Source organism: Crassostrea angulata, chromosome 1 (assembly GCF_025612915.1).
Source record: "Crassostrea angulata isolate pt1a10 chromosome 1, ASM2561291v2, whole genome shotgun sequence".
In the NCBI taxonomy this organism is placed as follows: Eukaryota; Metazoa; Mollusca; class Bivalvia; order Ostreida; family Ostreidae; genus Magallana; species Magallana angulata.
In genome coordinates, this window is record NC_069111.1 from 24,644,128 (window position 1) to 24,668,193 (window position 24,066).

At 33.8% G+C, this 24,066-nt stretch overlaps 1 protein-coding gene across 5 annotated transcripts in view; it reads right to left on the reverse strand.

The window, feature by feature from the left end:
• Positions 1–24,066, reverse strand: part of LOC128156170 (CCR4-NOT transcription complex subunit 11-like) — a 104,336-nt gene that overhangs the window by 38,638 nt on the left and 41,632 nt on the right. For all 5 annotated transcript variants that reach the window (XR_008239686.1, XR_008239687.1, XM_052818217.1 and 2 more), the window contains 4 exons: positions 21,945–22,060; positions 21,363–21,516; positions 21,044–21,250; positions 12,556–12,635 (listed from right to left, as the gene is read on the reverse strand). Coding sequence is in view for 3 of the 5 variants with exons in the window: in XM_052818217.1 (XP_052674177.1) it covers positions 12,556–12,635; positions 21,044–21,250; positions 21,363–21,516; positions 21,945–22,060 (557 nt within the window). In the remaining 2 variants the exon portion in view is untranslated. The remainder of the gene's footprint in view (positions 1–12,555; positions 12,636–21,043; positions 21,251–21,362; positions 21,517–21,944; positions 22,061–24,066) is intronic.

The window sequence follows — 24,066 nt, forward strand, 5'->3', positions numbered from 1 at the left end:
TTACGTTTAGTCTGTTTCTGAATTACTTCTAAGAAAATTTTTGTCATCGATTTACATGTTATATTCTGATTTTGGCATTTTTACATTAATCTGGATTTATTAATCGTGCAGAAATAAAACGTTATTTAAACAAAGACAAATCATCATTGCAAAAAATTTTCAACGCTGGAATACATGTGTTAAACGAAATCGCTTTTCATTTAATTTTATAACATATTTAAATCTTGTTTAAATAACCCAAACTTCCTTTTAAAATATGATATCCAAGTTGCACTTGATATTTTGCGTCTGCGATGTAAGAACATAATATTGTTAATTGGGATCGTTACAATGCCTTTGTAATATTACTTCGTCATCTTTTTGTGTAATATGAGTATTAAAAGTTTACTTTTTAACATGCACCTGTTTTTATTTAGGATGCTAACGAACAGTCATTGTGTGTACAACTGTCATAAATTCACCACATAAAGTTTATTGTTGTATACGAGATGTTTTAATGCATTTGGATAAGTTTCATAACAGTATGCATGCTTTTCTGAAAGTCTTTACGCGTTGACGATGTGATATTTCTGTTCAGTTCTGCAAGCAGTAACTGCGTTTCTGAACTCTGTGTATTTGCTATTAGCCTATTACGTAAGCGATCCCTCGTTCGCGGCCGTGGAAATCGATTCCCACGGTCGGTGTTGGACAAGGTTATCTGATAAACAATATTCGTGTAAACTTTGATTATTAATTAGGGTCTTCCGTCTTCAGCGGAAGACCCTTCTATTATTCTATTGTTTCTTTTTCACTTTTCTTATTAGGGTCTTCCGTCTTCAGCGGAAGACCCTTCTATTATTCTTCGGTTTCTTTTTCACTTTTCTTATTATTATTATTAAGGTCTTCCGTCTTCAGCGGAAGACCTTACTGTTTTTCTACGCGTTCTCATTCTTCTATATTATTATTTTTCTTCTTGGTAGTCACCCTTAATTTCTCAGCCATTTCTCAATCGATTTTAATGATTTTTACAGGGATGATGTCTTAGGTGAATATCTCTTTGCATCCTACTTCCTGTCTGAAAATTCACTTCCGCGTCTGAATTATCTCCCTTTTTCATGTATTTTGGAACATGATATTGTTCACGCATCTCCTCAAAAACTGTTATAGTTAGGGACTTGAAATTTATATGCAAGATAGATTGGTTATGGTAGATTTGCTTGCTTGTTTTAGATTTGACCAGAAGTCATCATCCTTGAAGCTCGCCCGGAACTGAAAATGTTGATGTTAAATTTTTTTGACAATTTTTACGAAATTTGAGATTTGATCACGAATATCTTTCTTCTAATCAATATTTTGCTAACACATGTAGAGCATCAAAAATTAATCTATAAAAGATCTTTCAACTGACACCAAGCAAAAGGGGCTGACCCCTCATATCAGGGGCCAAGAGGGGTCTAAAGTCTTTTATCTATATCTCTTTAATGAAAAATATTTTGTAATGTATTAAAGAAGCAAAAATGTGTATCTTCCAGTTATCTACCTATATTTGTTAAGAGTTTTCTGATATGTTACATAATTTGGATTTTAAAGGGGCTAGAAGTCCAATATTTTGTTCATTTATTTCTTAAAAAGGAGAAATATTTTGAAATGCATTATAGAAGAGAAGATACTCAGAATAATATTCGTAATAATATTCAACCACCAAAGTTTCGTTTAATGGTCCTTATAAGGAGATAAAGAGTCGGCCCCTAAAACAATCTTTCCCTAAAATCTCAAAGACACTAACAAATTTCTAAACACTTGTTGAACAAAATGTGTTTAATAATAAGGGACCTTTCATTGATATCAAGAAAAAGGGGCTAGCCCCTCAAATTAAATGATAAGAGGGCTCTAAATGTTTCAATCAAAGCTCTTATACATATATCAGAAACAAAACAAGGGCGAGAAGTCCAATACATTTATGATTTATTTGTAAAAGAAAAAGAGGATATAGAAATTGAAGAAAAGAGTCTGTTTAAAATCAAAGGATTTTTCATTCTATTTCCAAATCATGTTTAGCTGGTAAATAGCAAAATAAAGGTCAAGCATGTATCTCAAACTCTAGTGATATTGGGAATTTAGTATTTTCCGTTTAATATAGAAGTCACCGACCACCCCCCCCCCCACACCCTTCATAAAATCATTTAGTTTTTCTGGCCCGATTTTACTTGATCTTTGATCTCGGACCTTTAATTTCAACTTAGTACCATTCTAGATTACCGCACTAATTACCAGACCAATTTGTTCATTATTAACAGAGTTACATTGTATGAACTTTTTGGCATTTGAGTTTTAATTTTCGTGTTTGACATGTACTGTAGAAAAAAATTCTAACTCCCGAGCCCTTCACTCAATCCTCATGAAATTTTGTGTAAATGTACCTCGGACCTCATTCTTTTTTTTCTGCCAAATTTGCAGCGGGTTGAACAATTAAGAAGAAATTTCCGATATCAAGCCGCGAGTATAGCCTGTACGGGGACTTAAAATTTACACAGTGCAAGGGATGTAAGCAGCCGCGTAATATTTCTGTTGCATGTATATTTCTTGTTTTCCGTTTAGTCTGTATCTACGATAGCGTGTGAACTACTTATGAATGTTAGAACTGTGGAAATTACTGTCATCAATTTTCTAATGAATAAATTCACGTGTTACTGATTTCGTTATTTTTACATTTATAAGAATTTTATCAATCCTGTTGATATAAAACAGTCAAACATAATAGTAAACGACACAAAAAATCTCTACTCTGAAATACATGTGTAAAATGCATCAGTCATTGTTTTCGGGAATTATTTCGTGTCAGCCATGTTTTGACGCGAACCTTTGATGAAATACTGTTATGACACCTGCAAAGGCCGTGTGGAGCCAAGATTTGTTCTTTCTCTCAATTTCCTTCTCTCCATTTTTTTTTTTGACTTTCTAACTAAGATATTCAAAATAAAGGGGTTGTTGGACTGAAGTACAAGTTGAAAACACTCGTTTTTGACAATAACATTCTTTAATTATTAAGGTCTTCCGTCTTCAGCGGATGACTCTTCTATTATTCTATTGTTTCTTTTTCACTTTTCTTATTATTAAGGTCTTCCGTTTCCAACGGAAAACCTTATTGTTATTGCTTTGTTACTTTTTCCCTATTCTTCTATATTATTATTTTTTTTTCTTACAAATTTTGTGTACGCAAGATCTCGAAAACTACTCAATTGATTTTTATGAAACTTGTCGATCTAATAGATGACGATGTGAACGGTATTGCAAATTTTTTTTATTCATGACGTCACTTCAGGTTTTGAGATATAGTCGTTTTGTCGATTTTCAGAGAGGTATTTTTTCGGTAGTACTCCTTTTAAACTATAGCAGACATACACTTAAGATTTTCAGTGATGGTAGACGGAAGATTGAAATTGTGCATAAAGGTTTAAAATCATTTCGATCGCAAAAAGCGCCGAAGCTCGCCTGGACCCAAAAATTGAGATTAAACAAATATCATAATTTGTTCTGGTTTTCTTTGTTTATATCTTTTCTGAATAATATTTTGTTAAAACATATAATGTTAAATTTTTTTTATATTTATAAGAACTTTTATTTGATATCAAGACAAAGGGGCTGGCCCCTCAAATTAGGGGACCAAAGGGCTCTCAAGTCTTTCATCTATAGCCCCTTTACTGAGATATATTTTGTGAAAGATTATAGAAGCAAATATGTTTATCTTACAGTTATGTATCCAAGCAGTGTCATGATTTTATAATGTGGTACGTAATTAAGGTTTTTAAGGGGTCAAAAATCCAAAACTTTGATCACCGATACCTCAGAAAGGAAAAATATATTTTGAAATGCAGTATAGAAGAAAAGATACTCAAAATGATCTACTAAACAATATGGATTCTTCAAAATTTCATTAAACGACCCCAATAAGGATATAAGGGATCGGCCCCTAAAACGCTCTTTCTGAGATATCTCAAGAATGGTAACAAATTTCTATACACTTGTTGAACAAAATATCTTTAAATGTAAATGACTTTTCATTTGATACGAGGAAAAAGAGGCTGCCCCTCGAATTAGAGATTTAAATGTTTTCAACCAAAGCTCATACATCTAAAACAAAATAGTATCTGGTCCTTAGAATGTAGACCTTTGTCTTATATGTTAAATCACGTTAAATAGCAAAACCAAGGTCGTACATGTATATCATGTTCGAAAACACACGGAAGACCTCCTCGTTGCTCGCAACGAGATCGTGTCTAGTTTTTCTTTTCTTTTTCTTTCTAGATGCGAACTTTGAGGCTCCATATCGTGCTCATTTCTGAACGGTTTTTGCTCAAATTTTCAGGGCTTTTAGACTTTACAAAACACTATCTTAATCAATTGATAAATTTTTGAAATCCTTTTCCATTAACGAGTTATTCCCCTTTTTAAAATTTTTAGGGCCTTTGGTTTCCAGACAAAGGCTTCGAGACTATGTTAGCAGGGAATGGGAATCCAACGAATTTGAATAACAGAGACATTGTAGTTGTGCACGTCAGTTTTTGTTTTTGGATTACTTTTTTTATTTAGGAAAAGGTAGGGGGTCAAAAACAGGATTCCAAAAAGTGCGAAAATTTAATTATATTTTCCTTTGTATCTTTTAAACGAAAAATATTTTGTTAAGACATGTAGAATAAAAGTTGTACAGAATATCAAGGGCTTTCATTTGACACCAATAAAATAAGGGCTGGTCCCTTAAAAGTTTTTGCTTAATAACTCAAAAACGGTTAGGAGTTCGATATAGCTGTTGCTGGAAAAGTTGTTTGTTGGGATCTCATAAAGGTCGTTACAATGTTATTCTGTTAGTGATTTGTGCAGTATGAGTGTAAAAAGCTTTACATGTTAACATGTACCTGTTTTCATTTCGCAAGTTAACAAAAGTCTTTTTGCATACAACTGGCATAAAGTTACCACAGAAAGTATGCTAGTTTATACAGGGGGCTTTGATTTATGAGAGAAAATTTTTTAGAATACATGTCTTTTTTAAGGATTTAAGGTAGTCCTATACTCGGCACTAAATGGGCTCAATCATTAATAGCTTAGCTTTAAATGCTAAATATACATTCTAGCAATACATATATAAAAGAAAATATGCATGTTTACATGCTAGTTTGTTTGTTATCACCTCTCAGATGGCGCAAATTTTTGTAAGTAAGTACTCTTTATGGACATGATGTATCAAAATAGAATACCAAAAATGCAATGCTAGTATCGCGTTTGGTAATTTTTTTTACTATTTTATGGACTCGAACTTAAATTCATTGCGTTTATTCTATAGATTGACATCTTAGAAAAAAGATTTGGTAAAATAAATTATATGTTGACGGATTACTTTTCGCGCTATAAGCTCTATACCAGGTAGACCCTAAACATTAATTAATTGACGATTGATTAAATTCTAAATAGCTTCTGTCTCTAAATTTAAACCGGTTTTAGTAAAAGAAAAATTCGGGGGGGGGGGGGGGGGATGGCATAAAAACAAAGAAGATATAAGCATACCTGAGATCCTGGTTAATCAGAAACTTCGTTTTTTATTTTACTTTAACAGAATCGAGTTTCTCAACATTAATCATTTCTATCTCTCATAGAATACATATATTACCGTTCTAATTGCTAATTATTGCCATTGTTTACAACAGTGATGTAGAGCAAAATCAATACCGAGTATCTAAAACGCTTTGTAAAAGTCGAACCAATATTGTAAAATCCGTATTATGACGTAGTGCGATACTCGGACTACTTTAAGTCATTGTTGTTAAGTACCTCTGGTGCACAATCCTAAAAGACAAGAATCGAAAAACAAAACATTTTTTTTCTTTTCTAGTATAACACAAAATACGTATTGAAAAAAATCTATGCATCACATATTGGTTATCATACTGCATGCATTTAAAATCTACCTTGAATCAGAGCTGTGTATGTGTACCATTACGTAAGCTATCCCTCGCCCGCGGCCAAGAAAATCGGTCACCATGGTCGCGGCTGGACTACCTAGCGGTCAAAGGTTATCTGATACACGAGAGTTGCGTCTCTCATATATGAGTTTATTTAGCCGCAAACTGAAGAATTGTTTCAGTTTTGATTACACATAAAGGTTAAATCTTCTTCAATTGGATTAAATGATCACTCAGCTAATTAATAAAAGCAATGCCATTCTCAATCTAAAGTAATATTAGAACTGTCCTAATGGGACTAATACCCCCGCAAGGCTAATTTCGAATGGGACAAATAATTGAATCGAATAATAAAGGTTTGGAACACATACAAATAAAAAAAATCTAGAATTGTAAAAAAAAAAAAAATTAGTTAACAAAGAAAAATTAAAATCAAAATTGTCAGAATTTCACTGTAAATACATATGTATAACAGTATTGAGTAATACATTTACTAATTTATGTATCTGATGATATTATTTTATTTAATTGTTTAAAAGAAAAACCAACAAAACGACAACAACCCCTCCCTTTGCAGTAAATGGAAATACCAGTAGCCAAGCAATGATCTTCTGTTGATAAAACTTTATATATCTTTCTAATGAGAGTCTTAACAGATGCAGTTAGTTGTTTCAAATTTTCCTCACTTTCTCCTATGGTACAATGGAACTCCATATCAGAAAATTCATCCCATAGGACTATGATTTTCTTTGATGAGCTTGTTGAATTTAATAAACTCCCAAAACATTACCATAATTACCATACTATGTAAAAATATATAAAAAAGAAAATTTAATATTACAAAAACTTTCAAAATTGCCAAAACACTACAATCATATCAGTAGTTTTGAATTTCATTTAAATTAATGCCCTATAGGGTCACTTCATCAATTTACTTGACTTATAAATTTAAACAACTTCTAAAAATAGTTAAATTCTTTATTAATAATTATATATATTTTTTTCCTTATAATGATAGACACTTTTGGTTTACATGAAACAGTTTTAAAATAGCCCAAAACCACTGCCCATTTTACAGCTTATCAATTTTCCCTAAACACATGCTCCATCTAAACCATGGCCCCCTTGGGACAAATGAATTCAGCCACACTTGCCTTTGATGTTCTTAATAGCACCATTGAATTTATCATTAACAAACAAAAATTTTGCACTGTCAGATGATAGAATACTTATAAAAAATAAATTAAGTTAACACATAAAGACAAAAAATCTCCATCTTGATGTATTTATATAAATATATATTTTAGAGTGTTTTAATTAATACTATAAATTAATTCATAAAATATGTAAGGATTACCTCCCTTACTTTTCAACATCAGTGTACAATATATAGAATAGGGAAAATGAAAACTGTCATAAAATCATTAAATCTTGTCTGATCTTAAAAAAAAATTGCAGGTGCACATCTTCAGATGGTGATCAACATATGTACAAATTTTCAGACTGTTCCATGCAGTAGTAAAAAATCTATAGGGGGGACATAGTTGCTTTTACAGACAGACGGACGGACAGACAGACGGACAGGGTGAAACCAATATACCCCCCTAAACTTCGTTTGTGGGGGTATAATAAGACATAGATCAATTCTGGGTTTTAAGTAAAAAAAAACAAACTTCTATTTGATAGATTTTAGTCATTTTACGGCAAACTTTTCAAATCTTCCTAGCTGTGCGTGTGTGTGTGTTGTACCTTTACGTAATCTATCCTTCGTCCACAGCCGAGGAGATAAGCCACGGCTGCACTACCTAGCGGTAAGCCGTTATCTAATACACAAGATTCAAACATGCACACTTACATGTATATAAACGTCTTTGAGTTTATATAGCCGTAAATACTATAACTGTTTACATTAATGTTATAAAAGTTTGATCATCTTGTATTTATTAAACATTAAACATTGGAGTGTAAATTAAAAAGTTGTTCTGAAAATTAATAAAAGCACTATTACTCCAAGTCTAAATGATTTAAAGACTGTACAAATAATGTTTAATATTAAAAAAAAAACACAACACAAATATTAAACCTTTAAATGATGATCATCCCTTGCACATGGCCGAGGAGATCCCACGCGAGGGTACAAGTGATCCACGGTAGGTTCGTGTTTTTCTACACGTACCTTATCATGCTTGCATGTTTGATATCTTGTACGAACACAACTAATTTTATAATGTTTTCAACTATTATATTGGTTTAAGGTGAAAAGATAAATTAATGTTACTTGTACAGTTGATTTAGCATTGATTTATACGATAGCGTACAAGGTAGTTTAAAACAAATTATAATCAAAGTTCCATGTAACATGTTTGCGGTAGGTGCTGGCACAATAAAAGAATGTCCTGAATTGAGGCACTCGGTGATTATTTAAAAGAGTATTCACATGAATTTTTAAACAAGTTTTGTTTAGATTTTATCGGTCAGATATTAATAAATTCTGTAGCGTCTCTACATGATCGTTCGTTTAATTGTGAAAACGAACTCATTGCTGTGTTGCCCAGCAGCCAGGTGCTCTTTTTTTTAAATTGGCAAAAAGATATCCAGATCTGTCAAAAATCATTTTTGGTGACTTCTTCGTATGTGCAACATTTTCTCTTTAACATCTTTTACTTTCTCATCCGTTTCTCTATTCGGTCAGTCTGTGTAATTCAATCGCCACGTGCTACCAAAAATCTTGTGTTGCTTCAGCGCACACAGCTCAGAACATATATAGCCCCAGGTTATTTATGGCTGCAGATCATCAATTGTTATGTAATTGATTAACAGTTGGAAGGGTGCTTTCATTACAGTGGTCAATTGTCAAACAATAAGGCTTTTATTCGAAGTCAATCATTTTCACATTAAAGGTGCGAGATCGTAATCTGTGAATGTGGCTAATAAATTAACCTGAACACGCTAAACTTCAATAGTTTTAAAAAGAATAATATAAAATATATTATAATTAAAAGTTTTAAGTCAAAGGTAATTTGTTTTTGGGATTAGAAATTATGAAATACGACAACATTATGCTAAGCAGTCAGTCGCCGTAGTAATCATCAACGTACTGTAAGTGTCGACAGATTTCTGATTTCTTTGAAAGACCATGATACATGTAGTTCACTTGACTTACAGACTATAATATAGCAACATATCTGCCTCCAAAAAATACATGCGTTTCTCAAAGTTACACTTTAGCGAGATGGAAATGTGTTATTGGGGATTTCTTTATTGCTAATTATTATTTGCTAATTATATAAAAATTGATTTTAAAAAACTTTTTATTGCAGATGTGTGGTATAATGTGTAATGCAACTTAATTTACTAACAAGGTTAGCTTCAGCCAGTGGAATACTAATTTTAGGTCAACAATGAATACCCAATCTATTAAAATACAAGATAAATAGTTTCCAGAACTATAATAATATGAATGTGTACATGAAGGTTGCACCCTCATTTGTATAGCTGTAGGTGAGGAGGTAAACGTGTAGCCATGTATGACTGCACATATGATGGACTGTGGCTACAGACGATATCCATTGACAGTCTTCCAATACATCTAGTATGCACAGTTTGACCTATAAACTGACCAGTTTCATAACTTCCCCTAATTTCTCTAACACGGACTGTCTAATTTTCTTCCCAGAATTCAAATTTACGCAAGCGCAATTGAAGTTTTATTCAATTTAGTTAGTCAGCCCATGCGGTGACTAAAATTTCAGCAGAATATCTAATGTTTTAACACTGAAATAGTCTAAAACAGAAGAAACAAGCATTCTGAGAGTATTGCATAAGCAATACACGTCCCCTACCGGTTTGTAGAAATTTGTGAGTGCAGAATATCATTCTTACCGTCTTCTGTACCCCGAATCAACAGACCAACCCGATAACGAACCCGATTGTAATTATACAAAAAAAAAACCTGTTGATTAAATTAACAACACAATGCTTGAAACTATTTTATAGAACTTATTTGTTTGTTAGAAACAATAAAAGGAATGGTCAAAGTAATGCACAATATTACTACTGACTACATACTTTCCTCGTTTATTCAATACACACCAAACCCGATCATTAAAAAATTGGAATATAAAAAATTAATTTTCTCGAAAATATGTCAACCAGACGCTACAAAAATGTAAACTTGATCTGTAGTTTAATATTTTGAAGCTGTTCAGCAAATTTCATGTCATTCCTCAAACGTACAAAGAAAAAAAAAACGTGGAAAACTGAAGACTGATGGACGGACAGACAGACAGACGGGCGGACGGACAGACAGACAGGCGGACGGATGGACAGACAGACAGACGGACGCAGAGGAAAGCTATAGTCCCCTCCGGTGAAACTGGTAGGGGACTAATAATGCCTTTATGGCTTTCACTACTTCTTCATACTTATTTTTATTTTTAACCTGAAATTTAGAACTGTAGGAATTCAGTATCAAAAATTTTCAAAAGCTTTGAAAACCTTACCACTTAGAAGACATTTAGATTCAAATAGACATGTCATTGAGGAGACAAAAGATTGCTTGTGACATATACGTCATTTTTAAAATATATCTTCATGATAAAACAGAGGAAAGTGGAACGTGCATCAAATTTACTTCATGTACATGTTACCCCAGAAATCCGACCTAATATGCCCCTTTGTCACATTTAATTGGATTATCTGAAAATAAAAACCGCAACACCGTTATTCGCCTACTTTTATAGACGTTTCTCTGGGTTTTTTTTTCAAAATACATATGTAAACTTTCTCCAAGAGAATTCCTTTTGATCTGATAAAGGAGAAAAAACATATGAAAATAGGGATTTTGCATATAATTGCATTGTCGAGAGAAGTAATATTCATATCTGTAAATAAGGTTATTTATATTTAATTTCACGTTACATAGCGGTGTCGCTATGAAACAGCACCATCTGGTGTAAAATTTAGATGCTCACTTATGCATAAAGTCTCCCGCTGATCTTTGATAACTGATTATTATTTTGAATGTCCAAGTCTACTCGTATCATTAAATAATATCAGCCCTATAGCAATGTTCATAGATGCCATCAATTTTGACTATTTACCAAATTTTGACAGCATGCAACAATTTCAAACTTGCACATAGTCTTCAAAAATTTAGAAAGATTTTAAATACAGATGTTATCTTAAAGAAACAGTTACGTATTTTTTAGGTGGGTTCGTTTTTTAAAAATACATTTCCTGACATGATTCATGAGTACATGTATATAACATAGCAATGTTCATAGATGCCATCAATTTTGACTATTTACCAAATTTTGACAGCATGCAACAATTTCAAACTTGCACATAGTCTTCAAAAATTTAGAAAGATTTAAATACAGAAGTTATCTTAAAGAAACGGTTAGGTATTTTTTAGGCGGGTTCGTTTTTTAAAAATACATTTCCTGATATGATTCATGAGTACATGTATATAACACTCCTTGCTACCCTTAAAAATTTAACTCGCCATTAAACTTCTCATTGTTTAAAGAGTTTTGAAACAATCATTACACAAACTGTGTTCGACAAATAGTTTTCCTAAAACATTTTCTTCCCGTCTTTTTCAAAACACATTTTTAAACAGGCTTTCAATGACACGTTTTTATAACAAAAGCAGAACTAAAATTTTAGTCATTATAATTGCTTGACACCAAATCATATACATTTTCAACTTGCAGCAACATCCCCCTATTTCTACCGTTTCAAGGTTTTCTTCGCTTTGAATAAGAATGGGTCTTTTATTTCTGCAATTTGTATTTGCCTTCCCATAAGGATACTTTGTACCAAAGAACTGGTAACGCTAATGCCCGTTTCTCGCCTACATTTTACATCCAAATATTTCGGAATTTCTGTCAGATATTCAAAAACTAAGTTTTCTACTAAAAAGTATGATCAAATCCTTATCAATTTATATCAAAATAAAATTTGCAATCAAATTATTTATTTTTAAACAAAAGTTTTGCTAACGCAGGGTCTTAAAATTTTTTTTCATTGAAATCGGTTATTGGGGAGACGGGACAGAAAGATGTTTTGAAAAATATTTCCATTTTCCGGTATTTTCTATTATGAAATGAGCTATTGTAACCCAAAATACAAAGTTATCTCTCTTTGTTTGACCAAATCATTTATATGTAATGAAATATACATAAATGTTTACATTATTATAAAAAAATAACTTTAATTAGACAACTTTCAAAAAATGACTTTTAGTTAGGCGGCTAGACAATGCTATTATTCGCAGTCCTAAAATTGGCCAAGCGGTTTTAGAGAAGTTCTAAAAATGTAAAAAGTTTACAAACGGACGGATGATGGACAAAATGTGATCAGAATAGTTCACTTGAGCCTTCAGCTCAGATGAGCTAAAAAGCATAAAAATTTGATAATTTCATCATACTGATTACAAGGTGATGTAAGATGTACATCCACACAAGTGAGGCCTCTACAGTAAAATACTTTGAACTGTTAAGAGGTCTGTGGCTTATATAGAGGTAGAGGGGATACAACAATGAAAGAGAAATATGGCGGACAATGCTTTTTACGAGTAGTGTTCGACTTCTGATATGCAATAATAAGCTACACTTACTCTGTGATTTGGTTGGACTGCATCAGTCGCAATAACACCTCTATGGCTACTAAGGGGTTGTTTTCAACTAAGTCTGGCAACTGGAAATTGAAAAAAAATATTTTGAAAATGTCTGATATCACTGAAATTCATGTCAATGTGTACAATACTGTATTGTAACTGATTTTCAAAGCTACATTTAATAGGCATACCGTTTAATTACAGAGAGAGTTGTTCAAGATCAAGACTGTATATCAATGAATTTAAGATAGCTGCCATCTCTTAAAACATCTGTTTGAAGTATTAAGAGGGCTCAATGGTCTTGGCAATTTTTAGACTATTCTAATCTCCTTAAAAAGAAGATTTATGAAAACTAAAACTGTCCTAATGGGACTAATACCCCTGCCAGGCTAATTTCAAATGGGGCAAATAATTGAATTGAATAATAAAGGTTTGGAACACATACAAATAAAAACAAGAATAGAATTCCTGGGTCCCCCGCCGGTCAAGCAGTATACTAGTATCGATCAAGGCTGATTTAGGAACTTGACCAAGGTATTAGTGGTGTAAACATTTGGTATAAATTTCATGTAAATCCGTCAAAATTTGTAGGCATGAGAGCGCTTATTAAATACAAGGTCAATTTTTGGATAAAACGGAGTCATTATTGTGGTCAAAGTCCCATAACTCCAACAAAAAGTATTGACCAATGCTGATTTTCGAACTTGACCAAAGTATTAGTGGTATAAACATTTGGTATAAATTTAATGAAAATCCGTCAAAACTTGTAGGCATGAGAGCTCTTACAAGGTCAATTTTTGGATAAAACGGAGTCATTATTGTGGTCAAAGTCCCATAACTCCAACAAAAAGTATTGACCAATGCTGATTTTCGAACTTGACCAAGGTAATAGTGGTATAAACAATCGGTATAAATTTAATGAAAATCCGTCAAAATTTGTAGGCATGAGAACGCTTACAAAAAAGTGTGACGGACGGACACCCGGACGGACACCCAGCATTTCTATGTCCCTGCTCCGCGTTGCAGCGGGGGACAAAAATTTCTAGAATTGTGAAAAAAAATTTGTTAACAAAGAAAAATTAAAATCAAAATTGTCAGAACTTCACTGTAAATACATATGTATAACAGTAATACATTTACAAATTTATGTATCTGATGATATTTTTTTTATTTAATTCTTTTAAGAAGCATAGGTAATCACAGATTACAAAGCTCTCCGAGACGAGGCATCACCATTACGAGGCATCACCTTTATGAGACCACCGTAATCATATTATATGAAAATCATCTTATATCATCTGTTAAACAAGAGGCCCATGGGCCACATCGCTCACCTGAGGAACAATAGGTATGATAAAGTCAGCTTAATGGAGTCATAATACAAACAATCTGGACAATGTACAATAATACATGTAGATCCTGTATAAATAAAATCCATTTTTCCCCCTTGGAACTCGGATAGCCCTGATTGCTGCCAATATTTACAAGAGCAGGAAGGAAGGACCGCACACTCTGTATCGTAGGTTAGAAAAACACGAAGATTAGATAGAGCAGGGATGTCCACACCCTCAATCTCTCCGTACCTGTTCAAGGTTAACCCCAAACAGTCGCTCATTGCAATGCAATATACATTGTCCCTATATGTGCGCCGGCCTAAAATAATTCATAGTATCTAAAAATTGGAAATCAAAAATAAACAAACTAATCCGGCCTAACCCAAAACTACTTCTGCAGAACAACTTATATACATTGAATATTTATTATTGTATAAAAATAATCATCACAATAATTGGTTAACAGTGGATGCATTAATTAAAATAATCAAGAATCAATAAATCAAGGGCAATAACTCAAAACAGTAATACAAAAAGATTCTAATGAAAAAATAGCTGCCTGCTTCAATTTTATAGTCATATCACATGTTGAGTATTGCAGTTCTCAAAAAGATCCTTTACAATTGTTTATATATGGGATATTTAGCTACATCAAACTCTGAACCTTCTTGTGAGGCCGAAGAATTGTCCTGGAGCCAAAGTCTTAACAATTATAAAGAATCATCTTGCTGATTAGTTTCTGAGAAGAAGATTTTTAAAGATTTACTCTATATAATCCTATGTAAAACTTTAACACCCCCCCCCCCTATGTGGCCTCACCCTACCCCCAAGGGTCATGATTTTCACAACTTTGAATCTACACTACCTGAGGATACTTCCCACAAGTTTCAGCTTTCCTGGCTGATTAGTTTCTGAGAAGAAGATTTTTAAATATTTACTCTATATATTCCTATGTAAAACTTCGACCCCCCCCCCCCCCCATTGTGCCCCACCCTACCCCCAGGGATCATGATTTTCACAACTTTGAATCTACACTACCTGAGGATGCTTCCACACAAGTTTCAGCTTTCCTGGTTGATTAATTTCTGAGAAGAAGATTTTTAAAAATTTACTCTATATATTCCTATGAAAAATTTTAACACCCCCTGCCCAATGTGGCCTCACCCTACCCCCAGGGATCATGATTTTCACAACTATGAATCTACACTACCTGAGGATGCTTCCACACAAGTTTCAGCTTTCCTGGCTGATTAGTTTCAGAGAAGAAGATTTTTAAAGATTTACTCTATATATTCCTATGTAAAACTTCGACCCCCCATTGTGGCCCCACCCTACCCCCAGGGGTCATGATTTTCACAACTTTTAATCTACACTACCTGAGGATGCTTCCACACAAATTTCAGCTTTGCTAGCTGATTAGTTTCTGAGAAGAAGATTTTTAAAGATTTACTCTATATATTCCTATGTAAAACTTCGACCCCCCATTGTGGCCCCACCCTACCCCCAGGGGTCATGAATTTCACAACTTTCAATCTACACTACCTGAGGATGCTTCCACACAAGTTTCAGCTTTCCTGGCTTTCTGGTTCTTGAGAAGAAGATTTTTGAAAATTCACTCTATATATTCCTATGTAAAACTTCGACCCCCCATTGTGGCCCCACCCTACCCCCGGGGGTCATAAATTTCACAACTTTGAATCTACACTACCTGAGGATGCTTCCACACAAGTTTCAGCTTTCCTGGCTTTCTGGTTCTTGAGAAGAAGATTTTTGAAAATTTCTCGAAATTCGAAATTTTTCATTAATTTCTAATTATCTCCCCTTGAAAACGGGTGTGGCCCTTAATTTTCACAACTTTGAATCCCCTTTGCCTAAGGATGATTTGTGCCAAGTTTGGTTGAAATTGGCCCAGTAGTTCTTGAGAAGATGTTGAAAATGTGAAAAGTTTACGGACAGACGGACAGACGGACGGACGACAGACAAAATGTGATCAGAATAGCTCACTTGAGCTTTCAGCTCAGGTGAGCTAAAAATTGTATGATAATCATATGTTCCTTTCATATGGTATTATTAGATACAATGTTTATCAATAAAATAAGTTCTGGTACACAGCGTGGTGTAACCAGTGGATATGAGTTATATACATAGCTAATGCATGATATTAAGTGTATATGATACTTATTTATATGTTTTTAAAAGGTATAAACCAATGTTATGATGAATGTGATAAATACATGGCTTGATATTTTCATAAAATCTGCATCGTTATTCTGTCATATTGATTGGTGTTTTTTGTTTACGTTTTTCAGACATTTTTTCTGTGGGGAGATGGAAGGAAGTCCTCTCCAGAAATGATAACGAGGATCAGTGCATATCAGCTCTGAAAAACGCAATCCCAGAGTATTGTTTAAAATCCAAAGCGAAAAACATTTTAAAAAATACAAATATGCCTTTAACGCTTTTTGCAAGTAGTGTTCTTCCTTTATACCCCAGATTATCCCTTTACCAGCTTCAGAGTCAAACATCGCTATATACATTATTCACTTGTCGACTAAATTCCATTCTGTAAAATTCAAGAAGCAGTCTATTCTATAAGTTGGGCTCATTCTCTAGGAGATTTTAAAAATCCGTGCGATTCCACTCTTGTCAATTCAGTGAAAGAAGGAGCTATAAGATCACTCAGCCATGTTGTAAAGGAAAAAGAGCCGATTTTACCAGAAGTGTTATCAGAATTAGTGAAAAAATTTGGGAAAGAAACGGATTCCTTACAAGATATACGATTGTGCTGCATGTGTTTAACGAGGCCGGGTCTAATTAGTTCTGCCCTAGATTTTTTAATGAAATTTTTTACCTGAATTTCTATTTATATAATTATTAATTTAAGATTAAAAAATAAAACATTTACCACACCGTTTGTTTAGGGGGTCATCTCAAAGTTTGTTAATCTTTAACATAGGACCCTATGGGATTTCCATTGAAATGTATCAATTTTGCACATTTTTTAAACTTCTGCCCTAGGGATTTCTTTTTCTGTTCTACATATTAAAGTTATTGCTAAAAGGCATCAAATGGTCAAATAAAAAAAAAACTTTTACCTCCTGGTTTGTTCCAGGGGTCTTATCAAAGTTGATTTTTGAATGCCCAATTTCCCAGATTTGTCAGATAATGGCTATTTTTTATTTGAGAAAGGCGGAAAAGGTGATCTTTATAGTATTATTAAAGCATTCAGACATATTTAAGTAATAAAAAAATATATAACATCACATATTAAGGGTCATTAATATAAAATACATGGTTACTGTCTTGAAATATATGAATTAAGCTATATTTAGGCGGGTTAAGAAAACGTGACAGAGGGTTAGGTCTGCTGAACCCTCTTCAGGTTTTCGACCCGAGCCCAAATATAGCTTATAGTTCGAGACAGTTATGTTTATTCCACAATATAACATTAATTTTACGCATTAAACGAGCCATTTTCAACAAATTTCGCTGAATATCTGCAGTTGAAACTCTCACGCCATGGCGTCAACCAAGCAAAAAGATGACGTCACAATACAAATCAAACGCTGCGCGAAAGCGTGCGTACTCGTTCTGTACTCGGCCTCGTTAATAGCATATGCTGGTTTTTTGCGTTTTTCTGATCTGATAAATTTGAAAAGATGTAACATATGTATTTTTAATTCTCATGTTTTGTTGTTAATAAAAAGAAGCAAGACCGATGTATACAAAGAAGGAAGCACTGTGAATATTTCAAGAACTCCAAATGATACATGTCCTGTAGCTATATTAGAAAGATATTTAAGGAAAGCAAATATTTCGCCTTCTTCCGAGGAATTTATTTTCAGGTCCATACTTTACTGTAAGAAATCCAAGTCTTACAAACTTAGAAATGGTAACAAACCATAATCGTATACTAGAGCAAGAGAAATATTGCTCGAAGCACTAAAGTCTTTAGGTTTAGAATCCGGTAATTTTGGTTTGCATAGTCTTAGATCGGGGGGTGCTACAGCTGCTGCTAGCAACGGCATTACTGATAGACTGTTTAAGAAACATGGTAGATGGAAATCCGAGAAAGCCAAAGATGGCTATGTACAGGAAAATTTATAAGCAGATATCGGTTTCGAAAAAATTAGGCATTTAATAAGATAACATTGTATTTGCCACTTTTCACATTATTGTGTTCTTTCTTTATTGTCGAAAATGCAGCAAATAAGTGCTTCCTTCACTAATCATGTGTTTTGTTATTATTGTAAATAATTTATGTTCGGTTGAGTGGAACGAATAAAACATAAACTAATTTATCATAGGTATCAGAACACATGTTATATGTTTTGTTTATATATTTAAACCTGTAGCCATTGGCTACTATTTATAGCGTAACAGGTATTCAAGTTAAGCACGATTTTCACTCATTCGAAGAATTTTTTTTGCCGCATTTACACAATCCCCGCTCACCCACCCACTAATTTAGTGACATTTAAAAATCGAAGAACTGTGCACAATAAAATGTAAACAAGAATAGAATTCCTGGGTCCCCCGCCGGTCAAGCAGTATACTAGTATCGAGTCTATCGACCAAGGCTGATTTTCGAACTTGACCAAGGTATTAAGTGGTATAAACATTTGGTATAAATTTAATGAAAATCCGTCAAAATTTGTAGGCATGAGAGCGCTTACAAGGTCAATTTTTGGATAAAACGGAGTCATTATTGTGGTCAAAGTCCCATAACTCCAACAAAAAGTATCGACCAATGCTGATTTTCGAACTTGACCAAGGTATTAGTGGTATAAACATTTGGTATAAATTTAATGAAAATCCGTCAAAATTTGTAGGCATGAGAGCGCTTACAAGGTCAATTTTTGGATAAAACGGAGTCATTATTGCGGTCAAAGTCCCATAACTCCAACAAAAAGTATCGACCAATGCTGATTTTCGAACTCGACCAAGATAATAGTGATATAAACATAAATTTAATGAAAATCCGTCAAAATTTGTAGGCATGAGAGCGCTTACAAAAAAGTGTGACAGACGGACGGACGCACGGACCCACGCCCGTCATTTCTATGTCCCCGCACTGCGTTGCCGCGGGGGACAATTTTTTTTATTTCAGAAAGAAGTTTGAAGAATCCTTGTATGTATTTGTACGTGTAAATAAATGCAGCTAATAAGCGCTTCCTTCACTAATCATGTGTTTTGTTATTATTGTAAATAATTTATAGCGGTTGAGTGGAACGAATAAGAACATAAAAATATAGGTAATAAGGAATCATTCTTTAAATATTATGAGAAGATAAATTTGGTCGGAGCGTGTTCAAATCTATCATAAAGCCCTTCGGGCTTTATTGGATTTGACCATGCCCCGACCGAAATTATCACCTCATAATACTCAAATGATTTCTTATTCCTTAAATATTTTCTATAGCAAATTCACTATATACATGTTTTCTTTCACCAAACAATATTTTTTGCTAATTGAGGATTAAATTAAAAGTACATTACTTTGATACCTTTAATAATTGGATTGTGAATTGAAAAAAAAATATATGAAAACAAGAATAGAATTCCTGGGTCCCCCGCCGGTCAAGCAGTATACTAGTATCGAGTCTATCGACCAAGGCTGATTTAGGAACTTGACCAAGGTATTAGTGGTATAAACATTTGGTATAAATTTGATGAAAATCCGTCAAAATTTGTAGGCATGAGAGCGCTTACAAGGTCAATTTTTGGATAAAACGGAGTCATTATTGTGGTCAAAGTCCCATAACTCCAACAAAAAGTATCAACCAATGCTGATTTTCGAACTTGACCAAAGTATTAGTGGTATAAACATTTGGTATAACTTTAATGAAAATCCGTCAAAATTTGTAGGCATGAGAGCGCTTACAAAGTCAATTTTTGGATAAAACGGAGTCATTATTGTGGTCAAAGTCCCATAACTCCAACAAAAAGTATCGACCAATGCTGATTTTCGAACTTGACCAAAGTATTAGTAGTATAAACATTTGGTATAAATTATGAAAATCCGTCAAAATTTGTAGGCATGAGAGCGCTTACAAAAAAGTGTGACGGACGGACGCACGGACAGACGCCAAGCATTTCTATGTCCCCGCTCCGCGTTGCGGTGGGGGACAATAAAATTATTCAAACTATTTTGTTAAATAGTAGAGCAAATTTTTTTTAATGTAAATACATTTGTTATAAAGGTGGTAAATTTTGTTATTATTCACCTCTACAGGACTCGAAATCAGTTTGTATATCCGTAAATTTGTTATATCTGAATTCATTATAACCGTAAAATTTTGCAAAGATTTGTTAAGAATTTTACTGGGGACTCAAAAAAACTTTGTTAAATTCGAGAATTCGCTATATCTGTGTTCGTACTAAACGAGTTTTCCTGTATTAATTAATTCATAAAATCTGTAGGGATTACCTCCCTTACTTTTCAACATCAGTGTACCATATATAGAATAAGGAAAATGAAAACTGTCATAAAATCATTAAATCTTGTCTGATCTTAAAAAAAAAATTGCAGGTGCACATCTTCAGATGGTGATCAACATATGTACAAATTTTCAGACTGTTCCATGCAGTACATGTAGTAAAAAATTCTATAGGGGGGACAAAATTGCGTCTACAGATAGACGGACAGACAGACGGACAGAGTGAAACCAATATAACCCCCCAAAACTTTGTTTGCGGGGGTATAATAATCAAATTTTAAAGCTAAAATATTTGGATTTATTCTTTACTTAATATTAATACTTCTCCTTGCCATGAAGGCGCAAAGGGCCGGTGCTTATCCCCAGTTTCTGTGGTGCTAAGCGAATAAGAGCCATTGACTCCCCCTGGATGGAACACCAGTCCATCGCAGGTTAACCCCCAGCATAGGTCGGTACCTAATTTCAGCTGGGTGGACTGAGACAATGTAGATAAGGTGCTTTGTCTAAGTGCAAAACACACAACATCAAGTGACCACAACGGGATTTGAACCAGAGACCTTCCAGTTACTGGCCTAATGCCCATAACCACTGTGCCATGTGCTCCACTTTACTTAATATAGTAAATCGTAAAAAATATCATATGTCAAAGATCTGATACTTAATTTTGCTTTAAAGTGTAAATGTTAAACAAAGAATACAATCGATGACATATACCTTGGCTGGCGTTAGCCCAATGTGGTACACCAGTTTATTGTCCTTTTCCAACTCGTCCAGTAACTGTTGCTGCTGTTGAAGAGTTAGAGCCCCTTTGAAAGCTTTGGACATCAGTCGCCGGATTTCCACCCCTGCTGAACTGCTGACGCACATGGTGGTATCCCAAGCTACACTGTAATCCATATCCACTGGATTCATCCAGCAAAGCTGTAATACATATCCAGGCCTCAGTTGTTTTATGTTTTCAGGAATCATAAAATAGATTCCAAAGTTTTAATTTTTCATATTGGATTCTAATCTGTAACATTAATAATATTACCTCATCCTCTGCTATATGCAAAGGAGGGGCCAATCGGATAAACTCCGGCATCATGCAGTTTTCCACAGGAGCCTTGTTCCCTGTTAGGAGAGACTCTATGGTCTGTCTCTGAACATCAGGGTTTATTACCCCTGGCTTCCCAAAATGATCAAAACTGAAACCAGAGCATACAAACACGTTTTAGCTAAAAGGCAGTTCCTAAAATAAACACAAATTCCACAAAATAAAGCATCAACTATTTTATTTCAAAATACATGTACATGTAGTATATATCTTACAAGCATTAGGTTTACAGTATATAGTTGATGCCAAAACTACTGTATAGAGGGTTAGTTAAGCTCAGAGTTATTTTCGCCTTCTACAGTTGTGAACAGTTTTGCAAAATCTTGAATTTGTCCAGACACAGAAGCAAATACTCTTTCTAATTAATAGTTATTTAAAAATTATTTTGAATTCTCCCAGTCTTAAATTTGTCTGTTGACAACAAAAGCAAAAGGGGCAAAATTAAAATGTGGGTGAATATTTCCCTATCAAAGCTAGTCAAGACAAGCAGCGAGAGGCTGGTATGTTTTGTGTACTGACCTAGAGGGCTTGGTGTCGCGGTCTGGTACCACACATGGCATGGCTGACTTGCTCTGCGCTGGCATTTCCGACTGTCTCTCAGCCAGAGCCAACTGAAGTCCACTCACATCAAAGTTCTGTTAAAATTGACACATATAATCCACTTTTCAAAACATGGAATGTCCATGGAAATTAAATTTAAGTTTGAGCATGATAGTTAAATATAGTCAAACTTTGCTGTCTCCACCTAGATGAGACTGTAGATGAAACTTTGAGATATCTGAGTATTCGAGATATTGAGGGTCAACAAGATATCTGTGAGCCAATGCTCACTAGTGATACCCCCGCTCTGATGTATATGCAAAATAAGCAAAGTCGACATTTAACAGAAAGCTGGCATCCGATTGGTACAGAAATATATCCCACAATATGGCATGCCTAAACAAATAGTGTGTTTTAATTTCAAGCATCTGCGATAAATAGCTGCTGAGAAATCTTTGAGGAAAATTTGTTTGAAAATTTTGGCTAAAATAAAACAGTAGTCATTTAACAGGAAGTTGACGTCCGATTGGTACAAAAATATATCCCACGATATGGCATGCCTTAACAAACACTGTGTAAAAATTTCAAGCATCTGCGATAAAAAGCTGCTGAGAAATCTTTGACGGAAATTTGTTTGAAAATTTTGGCTAAAAATAAACAAAGTACTCTTTCAACAGGAAGTTGACATCCAATTGGTACAAAAATACATCCCACGATAAAGCATGCCTATACAAATACTGTATTAAAATTTCAAGCATCTGTGATATATAGTTGCTGAGAAATCTTTGACAAAAATTTGTTTGAAAATTTTGGTTAAAAAATAAGCAAAGTCGTCATTTAACAGGAAGTTGATGTCTGATTAGTACAAAAATATATCCCACGATATGGCATGCCTTAACAAACACTGTGTAAAAATTTCAAGCATCTGCGATAAATAGTTGCTGAGATAAATGCAACAGAAATTTTTGTTACGGACGGACAGACGGACGGACAGACGGACACACAAGGGTAAAACAGTATACCCCCTCTCCTTTGGAGCGGGGGTATAAATACTTAAAAAACAAGATATCTGTGAGCCAATGCTCACTAGTGATACCCCCGCTCTGATGTGAATATGCAAAATAAGCAAAGTCGAAATTTAACAGAAAGCTGGCATCCGATTGGTACAGAAATATCTCCAACAATACGGCATTCCTAAACAAATAGTGTGTTAAAATTTCAAGCATCTGCGATATATAGCTGCTGAGAAATCTTTGAGGAAAATTTGTTTGAAGATTTTGGCTAAAATAAACAAAGTACTCATTTAATAGGAAGTTGATGTCCAATTGGTACAAAAATATATCCAACAATATGGCATGCCTTAACAAACACTGTGTAAAAATTTCAAGCATCTGCGATAAATAGCTGCTTAGAAATCTTTGACGAAAATTTGTTTGAAAATTTTGGCTAAAAATAAACAAAGTCATTATTTAACAGGAAGTTGACGTCTGATTGATACAAAAATATACCCTACAATATGGCATGCCAAAACAAATAGTGTGTTAAAATTTCAAGCATCTGCGATAAATAGTTGCTGAGAAATCTTTGACGGAAATTTGTTTGAAAATTTTGGCTTAAAATAAACAAAGTACTCATTAAACAGGAAGTTGACGTCCGATTGGTACAAAAATACATCCCACGATATAGCATGCCTATACAAATACTGTGTAAAAATTTCAAGCATCTGTGATAAACAGTTGCTGAGAATTCTTTGACGAAAATTTGTTTGAAAATTTTGGCTAAAATAAACAAAGCACTCATTTAATAGGAAGTTGATGTCCGATTGGTACAAAAATATATCCAACAATATGGCATGCCTATACAAACACTGTGTAAAAATTTCAAGCATCTGCAATAAATAGCTGATTAGAAATCTTTGACGAAAATTTGTTTGAAAATTTTGGCTAAAAATAAACAAAGTCATTATTTAACAGGAAGTTGATGTCCAATTGATACAAAAATATACCCTACAATATGGCATGCCAAAACAAATAGTGTGTTAAAATTTCAAGCATCTGCGATAAATAGTTGCTGAGAAATCTTTGACGGAAATTTGTTTGAA